The sequence below is a fragment of the Notothenia rossii genome (genome assembly GCF_949606895.1).
Source record: "Notothenia rossii genome assembly, chromosome: 4".
In the NCBI taxonomy this organism is placed as follows: Eukaryota; Metazoa; Chordata; class Actinopteri; order Perciformes; family Nototheniidae; genus Notothenia; species Notothenia rossii.
In genome coordinates, this window is record NC_136902.1 from 81,063,257 (window position 1) to 81,088,005 (window position 24,749).

Below are 24,749 nucleotides of genomic sequence, written 5' to 3' on the forward strand. Positions count from 1 at the left end.
GATACTGCAATATGACAGTTACTGAGACTCAAAACTCCCTTTTGATATGAGTACAAAATCCATATTCTTCACGGGTTTCATAAAAAAAATGAAATAAGCTTATACAATGTTTATCTATGTTACATTCTCTGTGTGTGTTTGTTTTACTGAGAAAACAGGAGATGGCACACATAGCCAGGGTCTGACAAGATAAGAGCAGTGTGTGTGTGTGTGTGTGTGTGTGTGTGTGTGTGTGTGTGTGTGTGTGTGTGTGTGTGTGTGTGTGTGTGTGTGTGTGTGTGTGTGTGTGTGTGTGTGTGTGTGTGTGTGTGTGTGAGAGAGAGAGAGAGGCTGACTCATTGACTCTTATGGCGCTTTTCCACTAAGATGCTCGATGCTTGTTCATGCAAATGAGAGTGTGTTGACCTGCCACAGTCTGCTCACAAAAGTCAATCCATTAGCTGTCCATTTTCACCTTTTTCTCTTTCCTTCTCTCCATCTCTCTCTCACTTACCTCAAGTCTAGTGTGTTTCGTTTCTCTCTCCTGTCTCCCTCTCTCCTTACTCTCCCTTTCTTTCTGCCTATTTTTCCACCTGTGGCCCTTTCAGCTGTTTTTGTATCTTTCCCCTTCGATCTCTCATTTTCATCGAACTACAATGGCGATAGCAACCTGAATCTGTACATTTGGATAGATATTATGTAGAATTTAAAAAACACAATGTGCGCCTTGCTATCATTGGACATAACAATATTTAAATACAATTGTCCTGTATAATACATAACTAAATCACGCATTAAGACAAAAAGCAAAAATATGCACACAGGGTAAATATAAGTCAGGTGGCGGAAAAATGCAAGTGACACAGCTTTTGACCAATACATAATCAATGAATATTATATTGGTTCGTAATTGGGAGGCGAGGAAACACTTGCTATAATAGCAAACATGCACTCCAAGAAAAATGTATTATTTACAAAACAATCTGAAAGTAAAATAAAAGATAGCTGTTATACAGTTGGAAAGAACCTAATTTGCCAAAAAATATTTTTTACCGTTTGATTACCTTCAAACCAAATAACAATTGTCTTAGACAGGAAACCGGCGGTGCCTGCTTTTGGTAAACAGTCTAAGATGTTGTCAATTATTGAAGCAGCTATGCACTGATAGCTGTGGAGATTTTTAATACGATTCAGAAGATTAGTATTGTACAATTGAACGTTTTTGTTTTGATCTTAAATGTGCATTTGATTATTGGTTTTGTGCAGAAAAATATAGTCTTACAAGTGTAATAGGGAAGGGATAATTCTGCTCACAGGGTATCTTCTAAGGCAGTTAATACAAGAGTAAATCAAAAGATTATTCACGTTTTGATGTTGATTTTTCTGATCACAATGTTTTTTTTTACGATTTCAGCTCCTTAAAATCTGTTTCCATGCCCTGATATATGGCATTATAAACATCTTGGCAACCATAGCTTATCTGAATTTTCAGAATTAACTAAATGTCCCTGTAATGACAATGCAGTGACCTTCAACAAGGGCTAAATGTGCAACACGCCACAAAGAACAATCATTACTACAAACGGTGTGGGACAAAACATACTGGCCTTTTCTTACAATTTGCTGAGTTTTTATCAGCTGGAATTGAAATAAATGGTATACCTTCTTTCTGCATCCCTAAAGGGATATAAGCATGCCTTTTTGCTTCTCCTTTCCGACTGATTTCATTGTGATTCTACTGTCTTCACCATTACTGTTCCCTTTTCCAGTGTTAGTCTTTGATCTATCCGTCCAGCTATTTCTTCAATGCTATTAATTATCATTATCATGTTTTTATTTAGCCTTCCCCCCTCACTTTCTATATCCATCCATCTCACCCCCCTCCCCCGTCTTTCTGTGTTGCTTTCTTTCCTAACCACCATGTTCATTTTGCCCTTCCTTCCTCCTTCGTTCCCCTCACCTCCTCTTCTTCTGTGCTGTGATAACAGAGATGCAGGCAGAAGGAGAGGAGAGTGCTGAGTTAAACACAGACGCACAACTAGGCCAACACAACTGCCTCCAGGGATGTGTGTGTATATGTATGTATATGTGTGTGTGTGTGTCCATGTTTATTCGTATCTGTGCATCAGTTTGGTTGAGAGATTGTGACTGAGTAAGACAGAAAATGAGAGTGAAAGAACAACATGGACGGACACAGAGAGACATCTGGTAAGACCCTGCTATAAGTATATCTATTGTACATGATTTTAAAAAACAACAGCCGTTTTTAACCTTCATTGTGTAACCAGAAAAACTCAATGAAACAGTTCCAGAAAAAAAAAAAAGTTGCTGGTCTTGATGCTGCAATGCAGGGCTACCCACATTCAGGCATTCAGGGTGCATGTGTGTCAGGACACGGACTGAGTCTAGATTTCAAAGTGACCTTTTTTAAAGGTTAATTTAATAAAAAATTGTCCCAGCTGGTGCTTGTAAAGCTGTCTGAATTGCAGATCCCGTTGCTTGAAGTAATCTGAATTGTAAAAAATGTATTCGATACGTTTAACTGTTTCAGTGTCATTTAAAAAAATGTCACTTGTATTTTGCAGGTAAACACACTGAATATACATCTCTCAAATACATCCTTCCTGTAAATGACTTGCAATCTATTTTCAACAATCTACATTGCCACCATCTTAAAGCATAAAATACTTTTTCAACGCAACACTCGATTGTTTTTATAATAACTGAAATGATTATTTAATGGCGGAGGGATGTTGGGGGTATTGCATAAGTGTACATACGTATTAAAATGTATGGAATGGACGATGTTCATCAGCCCAACCCTAAATCACATGACTGTTTCTTAAACTCACATTGGACAAAACGGCTACTGCTGTATTTGTGTGGCAGCGTGTGCAGATGTTTGGCCTACAGTAGGCAAAGCTGCTACAGTAATATAGAAGAACAGTGAAAGCTACACTACTAAATGTATGTGTGTGTGTGTGTGTGTGTGTGTGTGTGTGTGTGTGTGTGTGTGTGTGTGTGTGTGTGTGTGTGTGTGTGTTTGTTTTGAGTATGTCAATCATAGTAACTGGATCACACTGTGTTGTGTTGCAGAGGATGGTGTGTCTTGATCTTGGAGCCTGTGGGTTGTAGGCTGCATATGTGCATATATGTTTGGATGTGGGTTTATTTGTATGAATGGCAGTGTTTCTGAAAAACAGACAGGGCAGATGCAGTATGTGTGTGTCCCTTTTGGATGTATTCTAGTTGTGTGTGTGCATGTGTGTGTGTAGATGTAGACTGTATGTATTATGCAGACCTAAGAGAGCCTGGTGCTATAAATAAAACAGGGCTGCAGTGTGCTCACTGGCGGAATAATCTATCTGACACTATGGAGAGAGAGAGAGAGAGAGAAGTAGAAGTTATTGTAGAGACCAAGAGAAGAGCATAGAGGGAGGTAGGGACGAGCAGAAATAGAAGACAGGTGAAGGTGCAGAGAAATACAGAACGGGAAGAAACATGGCCAATGTTTAAGCAGGTAAACAGGGAAGTAGTGCCAAGGGAGAAATCAAAATCTGGCTTATCTACAGGGTTTCTTGTTTTTATAATCCTCACCTGTGTTAAGGACATTCTGCAGGACCTGCACATATTTGTCATAATGTTCAAGTGCTCGTGAGCAAAATGTCAAGAAGCTAGTAAAACCAATTGTTCAGGCTTTTTAACAGAAACATCTGTAATTACATGACATGTTTGCTCATTGATTTGTGTTGTAAGTGCTCAAACACTTAAAAACATAACATTTGATAATAGAGCAGCATTTGTTGTTCAAGGATATATAGACAAGCTGTTGAGGATTTAGTTATACAATAAAGACACAGGCTGGATAGACTATGTGGGTCAAACCAGTGACATTATGATGATGATGGGATTGTCCGCTTTGTAACTAGGTCACCAGTTTACGCAGTCTCTTTCCATAAAGATCAATATGCTACATGCATATTGTATATTTTGCCTTGCCAAATGAAATTGACTGGCAACTAACTGTTATCTGCTGTTGCTTTAGTTATAATCTATGGTATGTACGAGCAAAACATGGTATGTGTGTATAAACGTACATGTATGTGTGCATAGAAAGCCATTCATTGATTGATGGATTATCTTCAGTATTCTTGTTAATGCATTTCTAAAAGTAAAGTCGCTGCCACAATGTGAAATTGAGATGTTTCCATGGACTTGCAAAGGAAGGTGGGAAATTATTACATAATAACTTAGATAATTATTCAAGAGGTAAAGTCTCTGTCAGGCAGCATTAATGAATGAAGCCATCCTTCTTGATTACCCCTTTTATGTTGACCTCCATCTAAAGGACAGCTACTGGACTAGTGCCAATTCAGGAAATCATATTTTGTCAATTATTGTCCTGGGTTGGAGCACATTGGTTCGAGGAAAAACAGTATCAGCTGGATTTGACGTCCATTGTAACGAGAGGACATCATTTCCTAATCTCACAATATGTCCTCTCCTGTGGCTCTGTACGTATCATCAGGATTTTTTGAGTTTTCACCTTCTCTAACTGAATACCGATAAAAAAAGCTTTCAAAAACACTTGACAAACGTCCTAACTTTCTTAAAACACCTTTTCTTACCCATTGCTCTGCCCTCCAGGTCATGGAGTTGAAGGGTCAAATGATCCATGTGCCCGAGTCCAGCTCCATGATGTTTTTGGGCTCACCACGTGTCGACAAGTTGGAGGAGCTGATGGGCAGGGGTCTCCACTTGTCAGATATCCCCATCCATGATGCCACGCGAGACGTTATCCTGGTGGGGGAGCAGGCCAAGGCCCAGGATGGTCTAAAGAAGAGAATGGACAAACTGAAGGTAGAGTGGTTGTTACTAGTAAACACTGGGTCCATTTTTATTCACAGTGCCACTGAGAAAACTTTGACTTTATGAAAAAATAGGCTTTTATTTGAGGCTTCTTGTTGTAAAACAATGACCTAAACAGGACCCACCTGCTTAAAAATGTTTAAAATGTTCTAATCTTCTAATTTACAAAAAGCAGGTGTTAGCTTCACAGCACAGATAGTAGTAGGGGCTTTGATTACCACTAATCCTTACTAGCTTCTAATTGGCAACAACATACACTATTTATAATATTGTTTGCTATTAAGAAGATTTCTTGACTTGACTATTTGGCAACCAATCAACATGAGTAATGACAAACCTTGATCATGATCCTTGAGATAGTGAAAATACACAACATATTCAGTATGTTGTTTGAGTCTGTGTTTCTGTTTCCCATCATGATGGTTGCGAGACAACTCACTGAAACATGTTAAATCCAGTGTCTCTGCTGACTGACTCATTCATATTGGTTTGGAGAGAGCTGCTCCTGGGACTTGCTCTTATAATTTGCTTTCAAAGTACCCTTGAGAAAGTCTCGAGTCTTGACCCAATCTTTGCATCTGCTCGCTGCAATACTCTCTCTGCATCTACCCCCCTAGGCCACTGTTATAAATAGCTAAATCTTGGTTGACTTGCCTGCTTGAACAATAGCTCAGCAATGCATCAGACAGATTTAGCATTCACAAGCTCGCCCACGGACACAATTACGCATATGCAGATTCACACAATCAAAAATAAATCAAATCAATACACAAATAAATGTACATGCACCAGCAGTTTTAATTTGGTGCAGTACTCCCACATCCCCTTTCTTATCCTTGGAGCCTTTATCAAAGCAAAGCACACAGAACAAAACCTTATCTCCTGATCTGCTTCTCTCCTCACAGGCCACGTTAGAGAAGACTCACCAGGCACTGGAGGAGGAAAAGAGGAGAACCGTGGATCTCCTTTATTCCATATTTCCGGGGGATGTGGCACAGAAACTGTGGCAGGGTCAGCCGGTGCCAGCACGCAAATTTGATGACGTGACCATGCTGTTCTCAGACATCGTGGGATTTACTGCCGTGTGTGCCCAGTGTACACCTATGCAGGTCATCTCAATGCTGAATGAGCTTTACACACGCTTCGACTACCAGTGTGGCATTCTGGATGTTTATAAGGTCAGTAGACAGAAATATCCACAATATTTTCTTTATATGATAGAGGAATACCCTAAGGGATAGGATGCTGGGACATTTGTTGAAACTGTAAAAGTGAGATAACAGAAAAATAATGTTATTGTGCAGAATCAGGTCATAATAAAACAATTAAAACTTCTTGAATGTCTCTCAGGAACCTAGAGGCCACCTTTACAGGCTCTTTAAAGGTTTACCAGTTCTACCTAAGGCTAACCCTTTAGTCATTATCTGTGTGAACATGATATATTTGTGTGTCGACAAGTGTATACTAGTCTACATGTATGCAGTATTGATTGTGGTTATGCTTGTGTTATGGAAAAAATGTAACCAATTAATGGCCAGTATGTTGGAGCCTAACAAAGATATGTCATCATTGTCCATCTGACAGTGGGGCTTCTGGCGCAGCCTTCACTCTCGTCAGCCATATTTCCTTCTTTTCATCCTCTCTTTCTATTTTCTGATCAGTATTTTTTCTTTTTTACTTGCCATCAACTTTACTCTGTATCTCTTTATCCTCAGTCACTGTGATAGCAACAAAAACATGCTTTTCCTCTTTGTTATTTCTCTTGTATCAGATGCCCAAAGAAGAAAGGAGAGCAGATACAGAGAGGAATGCAGACAGATAGGGTGTATGTAACAGGGTTTATGGTATAGCAACTGAGGGGTGAGTGTGTATTTGTAAAAGAGACGCAGGAACAGGAAGATATGCTGAGGAGATTGAGGCACACATACTGTATGTTGCCATTGTCATGGTTACTGTCGAAATGATTTAGCCCGTGGCCGTCCTAAATGAGAGCTGTTTGTCTCATCGTTTTTTTTCTTTCTCTTCTGCCTTTTCCTTCTCTCTTAAAGGATTTTGTTAACTGTCATGACACCAAGCTCACTCTGCTCTGGAAATATGGCAACACATCTGTGAAAGAGACACTATTTGCTTGCTTTATCAACAAATTTCCTGTTGCAAAAATGTCTTTATTTGTTAGCATTTTAAAATTGCTATGTATTGCATCATTCAAGATGTCAAGCAAGTCCTTCATGGTGTCCTACAAGTACACTAAACCTCATTGTAGAGCATTTAATAAAATACTGGTTAACTTGTAACTCTTAAAAGATTGTTAAGTATGTAAGCATTTATGACATGATGGCTGCAATGGTTTCAAGAATGAATGGAAATGCTTGATTTGATATGCTTGTGTTTTTAGGCCTCTCAGACTGGGTCAGAAGCAATGCAAGTTGCTGTAAGTGCTTTGTAGAGATCCACTCGAAACGCTCCCCAAATCCTCTTGTGAATAATGTGGCCCAAGAGAGAGAAGCTAACAGCAATACTGTAGGGCTTTTAATTTCTAATGTGGAGAGGGCATAAGTGGTTGAATAACTTATTGGTTTCACACGTTAGCATATACTCACAGTTCCTGCCCTTCTTCCTCCTGCATTTCTGTTACAGATCGAGACAATAGGCGATGCCTACTGTGTGGCGGGAGGACTTCACAAGAAGGTGGACAGTCACGCCAAGCCGATTGCACACATGGCCCTGAAGATGATGGAGCTTTCTGAAGAAGTGCTGACTCCTGATGGGAGACCTATCAAGGTGGGTTTTTATTATTATTTTAACAACACTGTGCTACTTGCAAACAGAAACTAGCCTGATGTGCTTACATTTTTTCCTAATTATTCATATTTCCTTCATTTTATTGCTTTGTTTTTTTATGCATTTCTTATTTGCTATCGTTATTTGACTTTCTCCCTCTGTGCCATTTTGTCATCAATTTAATTTTTTTATCTTGCATGTTTTAATGTACTCCTTTTTTGTGAGCCATTTCTGGGCATTTCACTGTTTCCTACTTGCTTAAATTACCATTATAATATGTTCTAGGGCGTTTTGCAAATATGAGTGTTCGCTTAATGGTGTCTGTACATTTCAAATGTGGATATAGTTCAGGATTTATCCTTAATAAAAGGTAAATGTGTGTCCGACTGCTGTTGATCAACCAACTTAAGGCCGTGCTTAAAAGGCACGCTTGCTGTGTTATTTTGTCACCAATCAGAACCTGATTGTGATTGATGGCTTTTTTCCACTTTTTCCTAATTGAATAAAAACAATATTTTTAGCTTGTTTTTGTTGTTGTGGCGTTTCTAATCACCATGAAATGAACGCACAATCAATCGCTTGCTGAGATGAAACACATGTTGTCTTGTCAGCAGTAGTTACTATATGACAGTTTTAAACAATCACCTTCAACATTCAACAGGGTCTTGGCTGTCTTGCTGTTGTTATGTTGTGCCACTGCTAATTTTTGCTGAAGCGTTATAAGCTTAGTATTATATTTATTTTGGTTTCATTTTATTCTGATACCTTCACTATAAGAACACGAGCAATTAATGCATATTTTTTGCAACATTTTGTGAAACTGATGGAGACCAGTTTAAAAACATGTGATTGAGATCCACTGTGCATTGCTAGAAGAGTTAATTGGCATTCACCACACTTAAGCCAACCACAAAGGACTTTTCAACTAAAAGCAAGTGGGTTATCAGTATTGTCGCTTAGTGCTGAGCAGTTTCCTTCAATATTGTTCTTTAGGGTTAGGGCTATAGTGTAATATAGTGAAAAAGGTCGTTCCAGTCTGTTCCTGCCTTTTAGACATGTCTATAATTATGTTTCTGTTTATTTCGTTTGATATATATTTGCACATTATTGACAATTTCAGACTGCACACTGAAATTGAAGGTTGCAGCACTGACTATGTGCAGTTGTCATGGGGATAATGGGACGATGAATAACGTATAGGTACGAGATTTAAATTGAGAGCTGTCGAGATTACATATTTTTGTAGGCCAACCTGAAAGTAAACATTGTATCTGTTCCCTCAAACCAATCTGATTTTACTTTAACACTTTCATATTTGAAAAGTGTATGTAGTTAGCCAAAGTAAAAAGATAACTTTATTCTGCAAAAAAACTACCCCAAGGTCGCATGACGTCACCAGCAGCTAGAGCCAGACTTGATAAAGTGAAATGTCTCACTGACAACTTTTTCTGCAACTTGTTAGCAAATGCCTTTTTGAAAGACCTGTAAAGAATAAAAATGTCATTAGTGGAGTATTTTATGCTAGCTAAAGCTGAGAAGCGGCTTTCTGAATGTTTTGTTCACAGATCTTTGACAATTAACGGACTTGTTCCATCAGAGCAGAGCAAATTAATCCAACCAAGCAATTTTTCACATCCACACAATTTTCACTCTTATTTGCAGTGAATCGCTGCATTGCAGAGCCTCTCTCGTGTCAGTGGATGTCTCTTAATGTAGATACACTTGTGTTTACACTGAGACTTAATTAGTGCCTATGTGGGCCGTGTAGCTGTATGCAAGAGATGTTTTGTTCTATTTATGTACCATATGCTTCTGAAGGGTGTATGTGGGTGTGTGTGCAGTATGTGTGTGTCTTCTGTTTCTTTTTTTCCCTCTCTCTCCGCTTCACGTTGATGCACCGATTAGGCTGTGCTTACTGCGTATTCACCTCACACAACCTCCTTAAGTCTGGTCGACGAATTGATTTATTTTATCCTCCCATTGTAGGATAAAGAGTTATTTTGGTTTGTCTATTTAAACATCATGGTTTGTTTCAGCTTGTTAGCTATGGGACATTGAAAACTGTAATACTGCTACAGGAAACACATGCGTTGAAGAATATTTCGAAGAACAAGAATTGTTCCTTTTCTTTTTCTTTTTTTCGCCACTGGGTGCATTTGGTCTTTCACTTATTTAAAATACACATAAAGAATGACACAGGAACAAAACATCTATAAGAGAGATGCAAAGACAGATTGCGGCTGAATATCAGACAGGACACTGTGCTCACAACATTGTCCGTTTGTTCCGAAATAGAAAGGACTTGCCAAGCATTTTTGGCCTCCTCTCCTGCTCTTCCACTTTCTCTCCCTCTCTGTCTTTCCTCTTCCCTACCTTTCCCTCCCCCTCCTCCCTTTCCCTCGCTCTCTCCTCAGAAGCCCCTTTTCTATCTCATTCCTTTCTTTTTCCTCTTCAGTTTCTCACTTTCTTTCCCCCTCAGTTTGTATTCCTGTTCTTTCTCAGCTATCCTCTCTTCTTTCTCATCCCTCCTCACTTCATGTTGTTATGAACAAGAGTTCTAGAGATATTCAGCACTTATGCATGATAAACACTGTTCAGTGAGTGCACTCAACTTCAGCCAATGTTGCACTGTTATGCAAACTAGCACGAGAGCTGTGAGAGATAACTGAGAGACAATGCTTAGTGAGAGAACTGGAGAGAGTGATCCGGGGACACAGAGAGAAATATACAGCAGGAGGGAGATGTCAAGAGAGAAACACATGTAGAAACCCAGCAAACAGTGCTGTTTTTAACCGAATGTGTGCGTCATTTTCAGGCTTCTTGCATGTGTGTGCTTGTCAGTATGAGTGGATGTATGAGTAGGTGAGTGGGTGTGGGTATTGGGGATGTAGTGCTTATATTGTCACTGCTAATAATAATGTGGGCACATTCAAATTCAATTCCAATCTGATGTATTTTTATGGCACCATGTCATACAAAAGCAGGGTATTTTACATACAAAACAAGTCAACAGGCATCTTATACCACATGTATCAAGCATACTGTACACATCTTTGAAGTACATCTTAGCGTACAAAGTAAGGTATATTGTTTGGGTTTTAAAAGTCTAATATGAGCGGACAAATAGTTCTATATCGTTTAGTTGAATCATACTAAATGCCATCACACTTGATTTAGAAAGAGCTTTCTAGGCACATGGAGGAGATTTCCATCTTGTACCCGGAGAGATCTGCCAGGGAGTAACTGACAGCCTGTCGGAGATGTACTGTGGAGCTAGAGCAGCTAGAGCATTGTAAACCAAAAGGAGGATTTTGAATAACTTGAAAGCAACTTGAAGGCTTCGGAGGACGAGGGGTTATATGTTCTGATGTTTTTGTCCTGGTTGGAAGATCATTTGTAATCTATAGGTTGTTTTATTTGAAAGACCCAAAAACAGAATTACAATATTCCAACCTGTTCATAACAAACACATGTAGAGACTCTTTGGGATGAAAGTCTTGATTCTTTAAAATGTTTCTGAAACAAAAGGCTGCCTTGGTGATTCTGTTGATATGATACAAACAATACACGAGCAACATCTGAGCACACTGTTTTTAGAAATGTTCAGGGGCTCGTCATTCTAACCAACAGTGGCTGTCTTTTCCTGACCACATTTTCTACAAAGAGGTAATTGATTTATCGGCAGATTCTTCTTGGCACTAAAAAACAAACACATTACTTTTGTCTTGATTTGTTTGTAGAATCCCCCCACAATGAAGATACAAATGTTTTCGCACACCTCATCTTTACCAATGAGAGATGGCTGGATACCACTTCTCTTTAATGCAACATATTTGAACAGCAAGACGAAATGAATCCTCAAAAAATATAATTAAAGTTGGATCAGCTTCTTTATATATATTAAAACTTTTATGAATATACAATTTATTGCACAGCGATTGTATGATTGTGCCCAATGTTACCAATAAACTGAGTGAATGTGAAGCAAATGGGTCCCTATAACAACTCCCTCATCTCTATCATCGTCTTTCTCTATCTCTGTATCCTTCTGTCAACTTGGCTGGAGGCTACAATCTGGTTGGTTGTCTATGCTGCTGCGCCATTTGCTCATTGGCTCACTGAGGGCCCTGTGCTGTCAGTGCTGACTCACAGCGAAAAGGAGAGGAAGAGTTTATGAGTGTTAGTGTGTCTTTGTTTTCAGACTAAGAAATGAAGAGAAGAGTGGGAGTTGGATGCAGGTTTATTTGTTTATGTCTGTGAGTGGTTGCCTTTTGTGGAGAAAGACAGTAGAGCGCACGGCCATCTGTGAGCAGTTTAGCTGAAAAATAGGTCACAGTCGTGCACCTGCCAGCCCTTTTCCTGCCTTCTGTCCTGCTTTCTTTACGGCATCTCTCCTGTTGTGCCGTCAAGGTTTTGACAGCTAATTATAAGTTTATTTGTGCCTCCTCTCCGTCTCTTTCTTTCTCTAGTGTTTCTGTCGTTCTGTCTTTCTCTCTGTCTGTGCTCTTTCTACCTCACTAACCCCATAGCCCGTTGTTGCCATGACTACCTCGCAGAGTGCTAGAATGCACACATTGGCGTTGGATACCTAGGTGATGAGATGCTCAAGTATATCGTTGGAAATCCACTGGGTTCCACTGTGTGTGTGTGTGTGTGTGTGTGTGTGTGTGTGTGTGTGTGTGTGTGTGTGTGTGTGTGTGTGTGTGTGTGTGTGTGTGTGTGTGTGTGTGTGTGTGTGTGTGTGTGTGTGTGTGTGTGTGTGTGTGTGTGTGTGTGTGTGTGTGTGTGTGTGTGTGTGTGTGTGTGTGTGTGTGTGTGTGTGTGTTGTGGTAACTTGTGTTGTTTCCACTAGGAAATCAATAGTTAGTCAGGTGGCCATGAATTGGCGCAGTCAAATTGGAAAGATGGCTAGCTTTCAGTGTCCCTCTGGCCATTTATAGATTCATACTTGAGCCAGATTAAAAGATGAGTACCATGTTGCTGCCCTATATCTACAGTATTACCAAGAGGAGATGAAGGCAATTATGTACTTGATTCGTTTTCCTCTCTCTTGCTATTTTAAGATTTTCATCAAATCTGCTGCCACAGGATATGAAATTAGATAATAAAAGCTACGCTAATATGGAAGTAATATTGCTGCAGTACAATTTCCATTCAGTGGATCAATGCACACACAGCAACTCTGGTTCAGAAGAACATGGCCTCAGCTGCAGGATAGACGGCACATGAACTAATGGGATCTGCTCTGCAGGGAAATCTAAAATATGAACATTCACAGCAGAGCCAGGTCTGTTACAGCTCCGATCATTTAGATTTGATCACATTGCTAACAGATCTTAAAAGCAATTTTATTATAATAATGCTTAATCTCCCATTTACATTTTCTGTTAGTGAGTTTTAATATCTATAAATAGTCAGAAAATAGTGAAGCCCTTTATAAAAACATCTTATTAAAACACCAATATATAGTTTATAATAAAGGCCGATAAACAGAAATCATCAAATCCTCACATTTGACAAGTTTTGTAATTCAATGAAATAGTATTTCGTTTGCATCTCTGATTGACTTAAGAATGGAATAGGAAAAGACGTGCCAATTACTTTTTTTTTGTTCATCATTTTATCGACTAATCATTTAATCTGTACATCAGACTTTGTTGATGAGCAATTAAGATTGAAGGGAAAAGTAATGTTTATAAACAGATTTAAGTGAAAATATCAACCACAGAAGCAACATATATTCCATATTAGGTAGGTCAAGGATCATACATGAAACACATGCTTTGAACTTTTTAAATACTGCTGGTTTTGTCATTGCTCTCATCTTTAATCCATCCCCCTTCTACCTCTTTTTTTCTACACTCTTCTCCCACCTTCTTCTTCCCCCTCTCTCTCAGCTAAGGATCGGGATCCACACAGGTTCAGTTCTGGCAGGCGTGGTCGGGGTTAAAATGCCACGTTACTGCCTGTTTGGGAACAACGTGACACTGGCCAGCAAGTTTGAATCGGGGAGCCATCCGAGATGTATCAATGTCAGTCCCACAACTTATCAGTAAGTAACGGCGTGACAACTCTTGTTTAAACAATGTGTCTATCATGACACTCACACTTTTGAATGTTATTTACAAAAAAAGGCTTATTTTCTCAACAGGTTCCTGAAAGATGACCGCTCCTTTTCATTTGTCCCTCGCTCAAGGCTGGAGCTCCCAGATAATTTTCCCAAAGAAATCCCGGGGACATGTTACTTCCTGGAGGCGGGAACATCTCACAGCCACGCCTCATTGACCAGCTCTCGCTCTGCCCCCCCGGCCTCTATGAGGAAAGTCTCCTACAGCATTGGGACCATGTTTCTAAGGGAAACAAGTCTGTAGGCCCCGTACACGGACTAGGATACGCAGATATTCATAATGAGAGAGGCTGGATTTGAACCTATGGAACATGCAGGGAACAGATCACAGAGAAAAAATGTGGATATGCAACGGAGTTCTCTGAAAACTTGCATTCAGACCTGTGGGCTGGCCAATATGAATGAACTTGTTGCGTCATTGTAGGTGAAAAAACCACAATATGTCCTCATCTCACCTGAGCAGAGAGATATGGTTCATAGAACTTGAGGAACAGCAGTTGAGTTGGTCTCACACAGACCCGTCCCTAAGGAAGTGTAGTGATGGGGGCGATGAGCAGAGAAACCTTAATATAAAACACAGTGATCTAACCAAGTTCCTAGTTCTCTCCCAAACAGCACCTTGACGTGGGTCAAGAGGCAACAATTCTTGGAGGAAAATCATTGCCACTGTTGCACACATAAGCAATGGAATTGGCAAACAGAACATATCCAATTCCCATTAACAAGGACGAGGCAGAAGAATGAAGTTGTATGAACTTTAGAGGATGGCAACATTGTGCTTCATGGCCTCTTGTACAAGTTAAACCCCTGCTGAAGAACAATACAACTCCTGTTTCAACTGTCCCTCAATCATGTCATGCTTTACCAAACATACTTCTAACATCTGCTGCTCGTTACATCCATCTTCAGAAGACATTTGGTGGGTGTGTGGGAGGGGACAGATGAGAGGCACAGACAAGGAGATAGGTTTGAAGAGGGGTCATCAAAGGACAAATGCCAAATAACGCTACTGCTAAGCTGATCTTAGAGCCTTTTATGCTTCTAATTCACAGGAAACTATAACCAACAATAATACAGCCATTTCATTGCAGGTAATATGTTTAGGACTGAAAATAATTCCCAGCTCAGTGCCTTTTTACTGCTCAAATCAGAACAAACACAAGATGGGTTAGTTTTAAATATTTTAAATAAAATAAAACACAAGAGCGCTTCACTTATCGAATGTCTTTTTCTTCACTCTAGGCCACCAAAAGTTACAACTAGTAAGTTCTTTAATTTGAGAGGGTAATAAGTGACAAGATAAATCAAGCGCTTCTGAAATATTAAAAATATTTAAAATTCTATCCATCTTTGTTTTGTCCGGATCAACCAATAATACACACAATATAGTACTAATATAGTACTATACTAACTTGTACTCATAGTCGAAGTATGCATGCTTGACACGGTTCACATTGACATACGTAATATTTTTTAATTGCATTGTTTTTTTTACCACATTTATATAAAAGTATACACTAACCCAATGCAAATGTAACCAACAGGATTCAAATTTAAGTCTACTAGTTTGCTGGTAGACTGAGTATAATTGACTCAGTGGAAATCTCAGGCCTTCCAAATACTTCTGCGTAGCGTAGTAACCCAGACATGGGAAAATAAGTTTTGAGCAAGAGAAGCTTCATTATCTGTCGTAAAGTGAGAAGACAAGGGTTGAAGTTGGATAGTCTTTGAATATTTGACAGGCTTGTCACATTTGAAAACCTACTTCATGTAATTAACATTACATTCCTGCCACCGTTCTGGTTGTTGAAATCACATACATGTGACATCAGTGGAGTACAAAGCATACATTTTATATCAATTAAAGGTGTTGCAGAGTTGGCCCTCAGAGAAGATAATTGTATTTAGTCTCATGAAATATTATGTTTTTATGTTGATAGAAATGTTTTCTATAACCAAACAAAGTACTTAGATATGTGTTAACGTCACATCCCACTTTCAGGCTATTATAAATGAAAAAGAAAGATTTTAAATCTAGATGGTTTAAACTTAAAGTACTAATACCTGTGTGTGCTTACCCTACTTGGTGTCAAATAAAAATGTTTTCTTAATTGTACAACAGCATCACAATAAGGCTTACTTTACTGATAAAACAACCTACATGTAATAACTCAACTGTTAATAGCTGCTCTTCTAAATACATCGTTTGACAATGGAAAACTCCAGCACAGGGTTTATTTATCTTTTCAATCACAAACCTCCACCAGGAATGGAAAGAGACTAGCAAGTTTTAATTGCATTGCATCTGATAAAGGACACAGTTGATTTATCTCTAAAACTTTAAATGAAATGTGCCAATTTAATTCTGAGAAAACACCAGCACAGGCTTATCAAAGTAAAGGATTTGGTTCCTGCTGTCAGTTCAATCAGGAGAGATGGTTTTGATGTAAGAATACATATTTATTGCCAGGAATACACAAATCCATGTAATGGAGTTTTGGCGATTAGGTCCCCGTTGTGCAGGAGTATCATTCGGGAGGGGAGAACCGATCCGATGAAACCCCCGGGGTCTAGACACTGGTGGTGGTGAAAGGATAGTTGGGTTCGATCTGAAGGGGAGTGGCTTAGCTTGACCCTGGATTCGAGGGACAGGAGTGGCTGAGATGGACACCAGCATAACAAAGCAATGTGCCATATATGAATAAATGATGGGAGGGGAAGCTAAAAAGGAAAAACAAAAGCACTAATTTTCACCTGCCAGTGTTTGAATCAAATCGTTTTTGAAAAGTTGATAATTATTGCCATAAATATTTCCAACATCATTCCTCTGACAGCCGTAGCATTAGTTAGCTTTGAACGCTTGCACATTTACAAAATGTATGACCTATTTTGTAAATTGTTTCCTGTTCCTTTAAGTTTACTATGCAGTATATAATTAATAGTGGATTAGCCAACACTGTCAACTAAGCATACATTCACTCAGTCGAAGACTTGGGGGCATAGTTTTATCTTAAGGAATCTGTAACACAATCAAATGATGTGTATTAACTCAGAAATAATGCCAAGTGGCAACTAAACTAAGTTAGCATATCATTTTTTTGCTACACTTTAAAAGCGGCATATATGTTGTTAAATGTATATTGCTTTGTGGCAACAGAGCCAATACAGTTCCTGAGACTATTGATGAACATTAATATCTGTTTGGGCGATATTATAGAAAACCATAATCTGCAACACATACCTCGACATCAAGGAAACACACTTCATGTGGGCCCAATCTGTAGGACTACTTCAGTGGCTAAGACACAACATGTATCCTCTTGGTAATGTTTACTTTCCTGCCTGTGAAAAGTTAAATAGGTATATTATTATTGCCAAATACACCAGAGACTAGTCCATGTGGGAAGTTCCCCATGTCTTCAAGTCCTGGGAAAGTGAATACTGCTAAGCCTTACTTTTGAACTGATGGTATAAGATAATAATTTAGGAGGTTAAATGGACCATTTTATGGAAGTCTTCTTTGCTCTGTTTTAGTTTTATCAAAACACCGATGTTCCATATGGAAACATGAACACATAAGCGCTCCCTTGTGTATGCACTTATTAGAGTGGGACATATTGGGAACACAGGAAAAGCAACAATTTGATGTTACACTTGGAGGAAGAAGTATATAAATATAAATATAGCCTCACAATTATGTGTTAGTTCAAAATATATACTGTAGAGCTCCAGGAATGAGTAAAACAATATGGAAATTATTTAGCATTTTTTCGCTTACGGTCCCATTGCCTAAAATTCCACGGGTGTTTAGGTAAGATGCCTTATATAAGCCCTTTGCTTTGTTCTACAACATGGAATTAGTCAGGCAATACCCCACACGTGAATTTTCTATCTTTTTACGTTTCTTAAAAAGGCAGTTTCTAACAAATGGCCAAATAGGACAACTCAAGTCATTGCGCTGAACAGTTGTCTGCCCAGAGCTAAATAAAGTAATGCAGCCGTGGTGTAGTTCGTTTATAGTAGATTTTAACCTCGGGTAAAGATTCAAAAATATGGAACACCTGCAGCATTGGATATATTAAAGAAATTCATATTAATGCTACATAAAAAATGCAGTGCATAGACATTCATAAAGCAATGAATAAAGCAACATAAAACAGAATGTCCTTAGGGTCCCCATAAGGTAGCTGAACCACTCTTAAGTGTATTTGACAGTTGTGTTAATGAGCCTGGGGTGAAGTTTTTCTAGGCGTTCACATTATAGAGATGCTCTCTGACTGCCATCCTAGCGATATTCTACAGCGCATACATGCATAAACGTATACTTAATAAATCTATTGTAGCATAAATGTGGTGTTATTTACACTCAACTTCATCAGTGCTATTTAAAGGACATTAGAACAGCGTTACACCCACGCAACTTGTGTCCAACGCTCATGTGTCCAAGTCTGTACATTCTCAGCATAATAGTCAATGTTTGGTCACATCTTACAATACTTGCTGTTATAATGGCGATGGTTTGCAGGTACTGGTTCTCTATATTGTTATTTTCACTGATAGTCCATTACACTGCATTGCATACTGTAGGTCACTTACTCATACACAGGGGAACATTACAGTTACAGTGGCAATACAACTGAACTATGCTGGAATATTTGTGTCAAACAATGAACATGAACAAATGCTGTCATGAGCCTGAGGTAAGTGCGGGGGGGTCCAGTGTCCAGTGAGACAAAGCCAAATACATCCGTAACTCAAGCAACTGTTGTGTGTGTGCTTTGCTGTGTGAGTCTGTGTGTCAAATCATATAAGAATATAATGAGTGTGCAGATAATAATTTGTTAATAAAGGCCTATTGTACCTGTAACAAATCTGTACAATTAAGATCGATTTAATATAAAAAATTGAGAAATGGAATTTGTAATACAATTATATTGCAGATTTCTTTTGTATAATTCACAACATGATTTTCACATGTTCCACTGCTTTGTTGTGTCTTTTCTATATCAGATGCTTTATGTCATTATATGTGCCATCGAATGCCAGGCTGGTTTTCCCAACATGCAACATAACCTTTCCATCCTTAAGTAACATTAATGTTCTCAAGAATAGTGAACAAAATTGTTTATTTTTCCATTTACAATATTGTAATTTTTTCTCCCACCTATTTTGATTGTTTTTCTTAATGATGGAGACTTTTCCTTCAACTGAATGAGAATGTCTTTATTGAAAGATAAGGTTGCTTAACATAGGATTTTTGTCAGGACAATGTCATAAACTGTCTTTTTGCCAAGATCATCTTTCCCCCGACTGACTTGCAGGACAAATGGTCTAAGCTGATGGGGAACTGGTTCATATATTTCTTTAACTATAATAAACCTTGGATTAACAGCAGAAACAAACATGGTGGATGCTTATCATCCATGTCCAGGGTCCAAAAAAAGAATCCAGCCATTGTAAAGGATGCATAGTACTCCACTCATCAATCTCACATGAGAATAGTAGCTTCCATAACATTTGTACGCCAGCTCACTTTTAAACTAAATATATATTTGTGACATTTAAAAATTTAACAGAGTGTAACTTAGGGAACCACTGGGTAATGTCACGTGTCTAAAATCTGGTCAGTGTTTTGTACTTTGTCATGTTGTAAACATACAGAGCTGACCCTGGACATGAACCCTGTTTGTTTGTTATTGGAATCAGGTGTGTGTGTGTGTGTGTGTGTGTGTGTGTGTGTGTGTGTGTGTGTGTGTGTGTGTGTGTGTGTGTGTGTGTGTGTGTATGTGTGTGTGTGTGTGTGGGGAGGGGGGGGGTGTGTGTAGAAGATGACATTAAGGGCACATCTTCTGTCTAATATGATGTAAATAAAGAACACCAAGTATCTTTAATAAGGAAGAAAGACTGTGGCTTTTACTGTCTTTGCACACTTTACACTTTTGACTGATTAATGTTTGAGTGGATGCATTTTATTATGTGATAAATTAGAATTAACATCTCCTTTTTTTTTGCCTTTTCTCATTAAACTGTTTTATTTTGTACATATTTGTCAAGTGTAGTTGGGTCACACTGATACTGAAACACTAGGGCTAGTTCTCAAGAAGACAGATTGAAACTATAGTCCTTCATCAGCAGTCAACATCATAGTTGTCTGGACAAGGCAATGTTTTCTCTTGTATTATGTGGTCCAGGATAGTCTCACTCGCTTCAAACTCTTGCGTCTGGTTTTCAGGAGCTCTTGTTTCTCAACTTCAACTAGTTGCATTTATCAGGTAGGAAACTAGAAAAAGCACAACTATAGGCCAACTGTAAATCAGTTTGAGATTGTGTTAAAACTTCACAAGTGTGCTTTTTTACTTTCTGGGAGTTCATGCACACTAAACCTGAAATAATAACAACCCTTTGGCCACTTGGTTTGATACAATTGTAAATACAACATTTAGGAATCGTTATCTTTGAATTTGTTTTAAGCAAACTTGTTGGCTAACAGTTGCTCATTAATCCATTAAGTTAGTATCATCAGTTATTAGGACAAATTATTCTCGCTAAAGTCAAAATAAGTCCAAAAGTAATTCTCCATTCATCTCCACACTTATTTTCCACTAACTCCGGAGAGAAGCCTCTAGCTCCACAGCTGCTAATTGCTCCACTTTGTTCATCTCTATAGACAGAGACTTTGTCTGTCTGTAGAGGTGAACAAAGGGCATTTTGGTGTTGAGCAGTGTGGTGTTGTAAAGGGACTTTCACCGTAACAACAGCTCTCTGCTGGTGGAAAACAACGCTATAAGAGCAGTGAGAGTGAAACCAGAACAGTAAAATTGTGAACTAAAGCTCGGACCACATGAATAATTGCTTTTTTGTTATTTGTCCCAGCTTTCGATAAACTTCAGCACTGTTCTGTCTGTGCTCGCTCTCATTACTGACAACTAACACAGGTGGGAAGTCATTAATGTTATTAACTTTTCTAAACTGTAAAACACTGATGTACTGTATGTTTAAATAAGGAGATGTTAGCCAACCAGTCTGACTGTTGAGTGAGCCTTTTCAAATTGTGTGGATAATTCTCAGCCTGTATGCAATATGCAATGGACAATTGGTTGCCATGTAAACTAGGGTAACCCGCAGACTTTACTTTGCTGCCTCCTGTTATTTTTGTTATTCTTTTGCAACTTCTTTTTACAAATCCTCTCAGAGGGTGCACATTATTGGTAAATTAGTGTGTCAGTCAGGAACCACTTAGATAAAAAGCCTGCAAAGTTTTTCAATGGAGTTGAAAAACGTACAGTCCCCTGTATTCTCGCACTACGCCGACTTCTCTGTTCAGTTCAATGTTCTCCTCTAACCCTCCAGCCCTCCACCCGTCCCTTCCTCCCTTTATCTTTTATCCCCTCTGTATATGCAAATACGTCTCCATTACTCTAATTGCCTCTGGGAGGTTTGAATATTTCACGTGGAACATCTTCACTGCACAGACGAGAGACTATGGACTATGTGGAATAACATCGCACAAGCTAACGGAAGTCACACACACACACACACACACACACACACACACACACACACACACACACACACACACACACACACACACACACACACACACACACACACACACACACACACACACACACACACACACACACACACACACACACACACACACACACACACACACACACACACACACACACACACACACACACACTGAGGTATGGTTGAATGAACAAAGGTCATGTAATTTACACACTTTGCTTGTCATATTAGCCAAATGAAGCAGGGCAGAGTTATGGGGTGCTGACAGTTTTACAGTTTGACAGGGAGTTATGAGGTTAGTGAGGGGCTAAGGTGTGTCTACTGTATGTAGACCACTCTGCATCATAATGAATAATGCACCCAATATTCATGGTTGCATATGTAGAGGAGAATCTCTGTTATACTGTATATGAGTGTATGAAGGCTTTGTTGAAGAACATCGAGTTAGTTTCCTTTGCTACTTGACCTCTTCAAACAATGCTACTGTGAATTTATTCTGTGTCGTCTGAGTTGAACAACATTACGTTTTTTAACAAAATAAACAAACCCAATGTGGATGGTATTTGAACAGCTGTTGTAGGAGCTAAACTAAGGCTTTAAGCCAATGAGGTACTGCTTTGTTGACCTAACTGATGCACGCTTTAGCTTGTCAGGTGAATAAAACTCTGAATTGTTTCCAATGGAACATTTATTTAACATTTATTTCCATTAAACGTGCATCAGACTCAACCACCGTACAAATGACACTTCCCAAACTTAGCCAAACTTTACCTCAGCCTATGCTTGTGTATGCCTGGGTACAGTATGTGTGTGGTCAGTAACAGTTTAGCCTTCCAGCGAAACCCTAGTGAGCGAACATTGGTTCCTACTTTTATATTCGGAGAGCTTATTGACTACAGTTGTCATGGAATATTTGATGAGGTGATTATGATTTAATCTATAGCACTTTTAGGACTTCTCGTCCAGCTTGGTTAAAAGCTCCAGAAAAGGATTACATTGCATTTTCTGCACTAGAGGGGCACTGTAGAGTAGAATTATTCCAAACGTAATTGAGAATGCAGTTTAATTCTATGGGAACACAATTTTTAGGAGACACGGTTGAATTATTCACAAGTCCCAAACTTCCTTGTCAAACCCAAAAGAAGCCCAGACCCCAGACCCATGCAGAACTGAAGAACTCATAAATGAAAACATTCAAAGGTTTCGAATATCTGTGACGTCTCGGGCTTCAGCGACCTTCATCAGATTAATATGGATCTGTTGGCTGTAAACATGTAGATGAAGATTTATGAAGGAAGGATTGACCTTCATCTTCCTCATGGTTCTTGTCAGATGATTAACTGTCAGACACTCTCTGTACAGGGCGTGTCTGCTCACGCCCTTTAGACCACCTTGCCAGTCTTGCCATGTTTTTGTCCGTGCGTTTAGTTTAGTAGGGGGGTGTGTTCCTCCATAATGAATCTTAGACTGCCTTCTCACTCGTTTTCCTCTTCCATCATGTCCTCTCCCTCCACCTTCTTCTCATCCATCACTTTTTACATGTATCTCTCTGGTTCCCTCAACTCTTTCACATCACTCTCTCTTACTCTTTTTTCCAAGGCAGCTAAGTTCCTTTCTAATCAGCTCGCTCGTAAATGTCTCTGTTGTTTCACTGTCTTTATGACACGCCTTCTTCTGAATGCCAGTAACATTTTAATAATCTGAAGTCAGACCATGGTTTATTTACTGAAATAGTATCTCTTTATTTACCCAAAATTCGCATTCAAGAACTGCTGCTCTTCAACAGATTTACGACACTGTATTGAGTTTAAAGTATGACATTATTCAAATCTAAAAATATATATTTTAAATTCATGTGGAGATCCTAAGGTTTCCAAACATGCCAGATATGCCTAAAAAGATACAGAAATCTAGAAGATTATTATTCAAAGTAATGATGCAGAGTAAACATCACAAAGCTTCAATGACTATTTGGAACAACCTGAATTACAGAATATAAATAACACCACAGTGTGGAATAAGATGATTTTAACAACGCTAAGTCCTCAATTGTAAACAGCATGTTCAAGTTGCAGAATCAGAAACATTGAAAGAGACAGACGGAAACCTCACACAGCTTTATCCCCAAACCAGAAGTAATCCGCGTGTCCTGCATCGCCCTGATATTTTCCACCAGGGTCACCAGAGTGGAAAACCGATGAGCGAGATTGGGATTAGTGCTGATCCATGCAAATTAAAAGATCATAGAGGCAACCTCACAAGGCTGTGTGCGTTGGAAGCCCTTTGCTTGAATCTGCATGTGTTTTTGTGTATTCACAGTGTGTGTGTGTGTGTGTGTGTGTGTGTGTGTGTGTGTGTGTGTGTGTGTGTGTGTGTGTGTGTGTGTGTGTGTGTGTGTGTGTGTGTGTGTGTGTGTGTGTGTGTGTGTGTGTGTGTGTGTGTGTGTGTGTGTGTGTGTGTGTGTGTGTGTGTGTGTGTGACAGCTTGTGACCACCCATAATACTTCCATGTCCCTTCAACATGTGCATTTTCACTCTTCTGCATGCATTTATGTGGATATTTGATTTGCACTAATCCTTGTAGGATGATGGAAGTGATGAGAGTGGTCACAAAGCGTTTTTTGTGACCTGGATCATAAATGTATATGTTTCATAGAAATCTCAGCTGTCAATCATATGTTAAATCCTAGTTCATCTTTGAGATCTGCGTATACAGCCTGTGTTTTAGCAGCGTATTTACAGGACACAGGATTATTACTGTGGAAAACCATCAACATGAATTGTGCAGCCCATCTTATCTCAGCTCCACGAAGCATTTCAGCATCTTTCACCACCCAATGCTAGGTTCTGGTATCAGACTTTGTCACATTTAGACAAAGCAAGACTACAGTAACTCCAAAAATAATCATTATACATTTCATATAATAATGTTTTCAGAATATTACATTTAATTTGACAAATGAATGTAAAATGAATCATATACAGTAGTTTTTCTCCCTGTGTCTATTTTTTAAACTAAGCTAACTGGCTGCTGGCTGTATCGACATATTTACTGTACAGCTTTGATAGTGGTATCAGTCTTTTCATCTATCTCTGCCAGCAAGCGAATAAGCATTTTTCCAAAAAGGTCACGCTTAAAGTGCAAATTTTAACACTCGTCGGTTTGGATGCCTGATGTTTCATAAATAAGTGAATACAGCTGAAACAGAAGGTAATGAGGTAAAACACAATGTCCTCTTTTAACACTCCGGAGAATAATTGTGTGTGTGTGTGTGTGTGTGTGTGTGTGTGTGTGTGTGTGTGTGTGTGTGTGTGTGTGTGTGTGTGTGTGTGTGTGTGTGTCAGGCTTTGAAGTCAGTCCATCTCTGTTCAAAGGAACTATCAGGTCACAGACACAGCTGATGAAACAAACAACACAACTGTGTGTGTGTGTGTGTGTGTGTGTGTGTGTGTGTGTGTGT

The 24,749-nt window shown here is 39.0% G+C and overlaps 1 protein-coding gene across 1 annotated transcript in view; it reads left to right on the plus strand.

Annotated features, from left to right (window-relative positions):
- The window catches only part of gucy1a2 (guanylate cyclase 1, soluble, alpha 2), a 37,462-nt gene extending 17,900 nt beyond the window's left edge, over positions 1-19,562 (plus strand). The window contains exons 6-10 of the mRNA XM_079679252.1: positions 4,627-4,839; positions 5,754-6,026; positions 7,486-7,629; positions 13,527-13,681; positions 13,781-19,562. Of these exons, the coding sequence (XP_079535378.1) occupies positions 4,627-4,839; positions 5,754-6,026; positions 7,486-7,629; positions 13,527-13,681; positions 13,781-14,000 (1,005 nt within the window). The 3' untranslated portion in view covers positions 14,001-19,562. The remainder of the gene's footprint in view (positions 1-4,626; positions 4,840-5,753; positions 6,027-7,485; positions 7,630-13,526; positions 13,682-13,780) is intronic.
- The last annotated feature ends 5,187 nt before the right edge of the window (positions 19,563-24,749 follow it).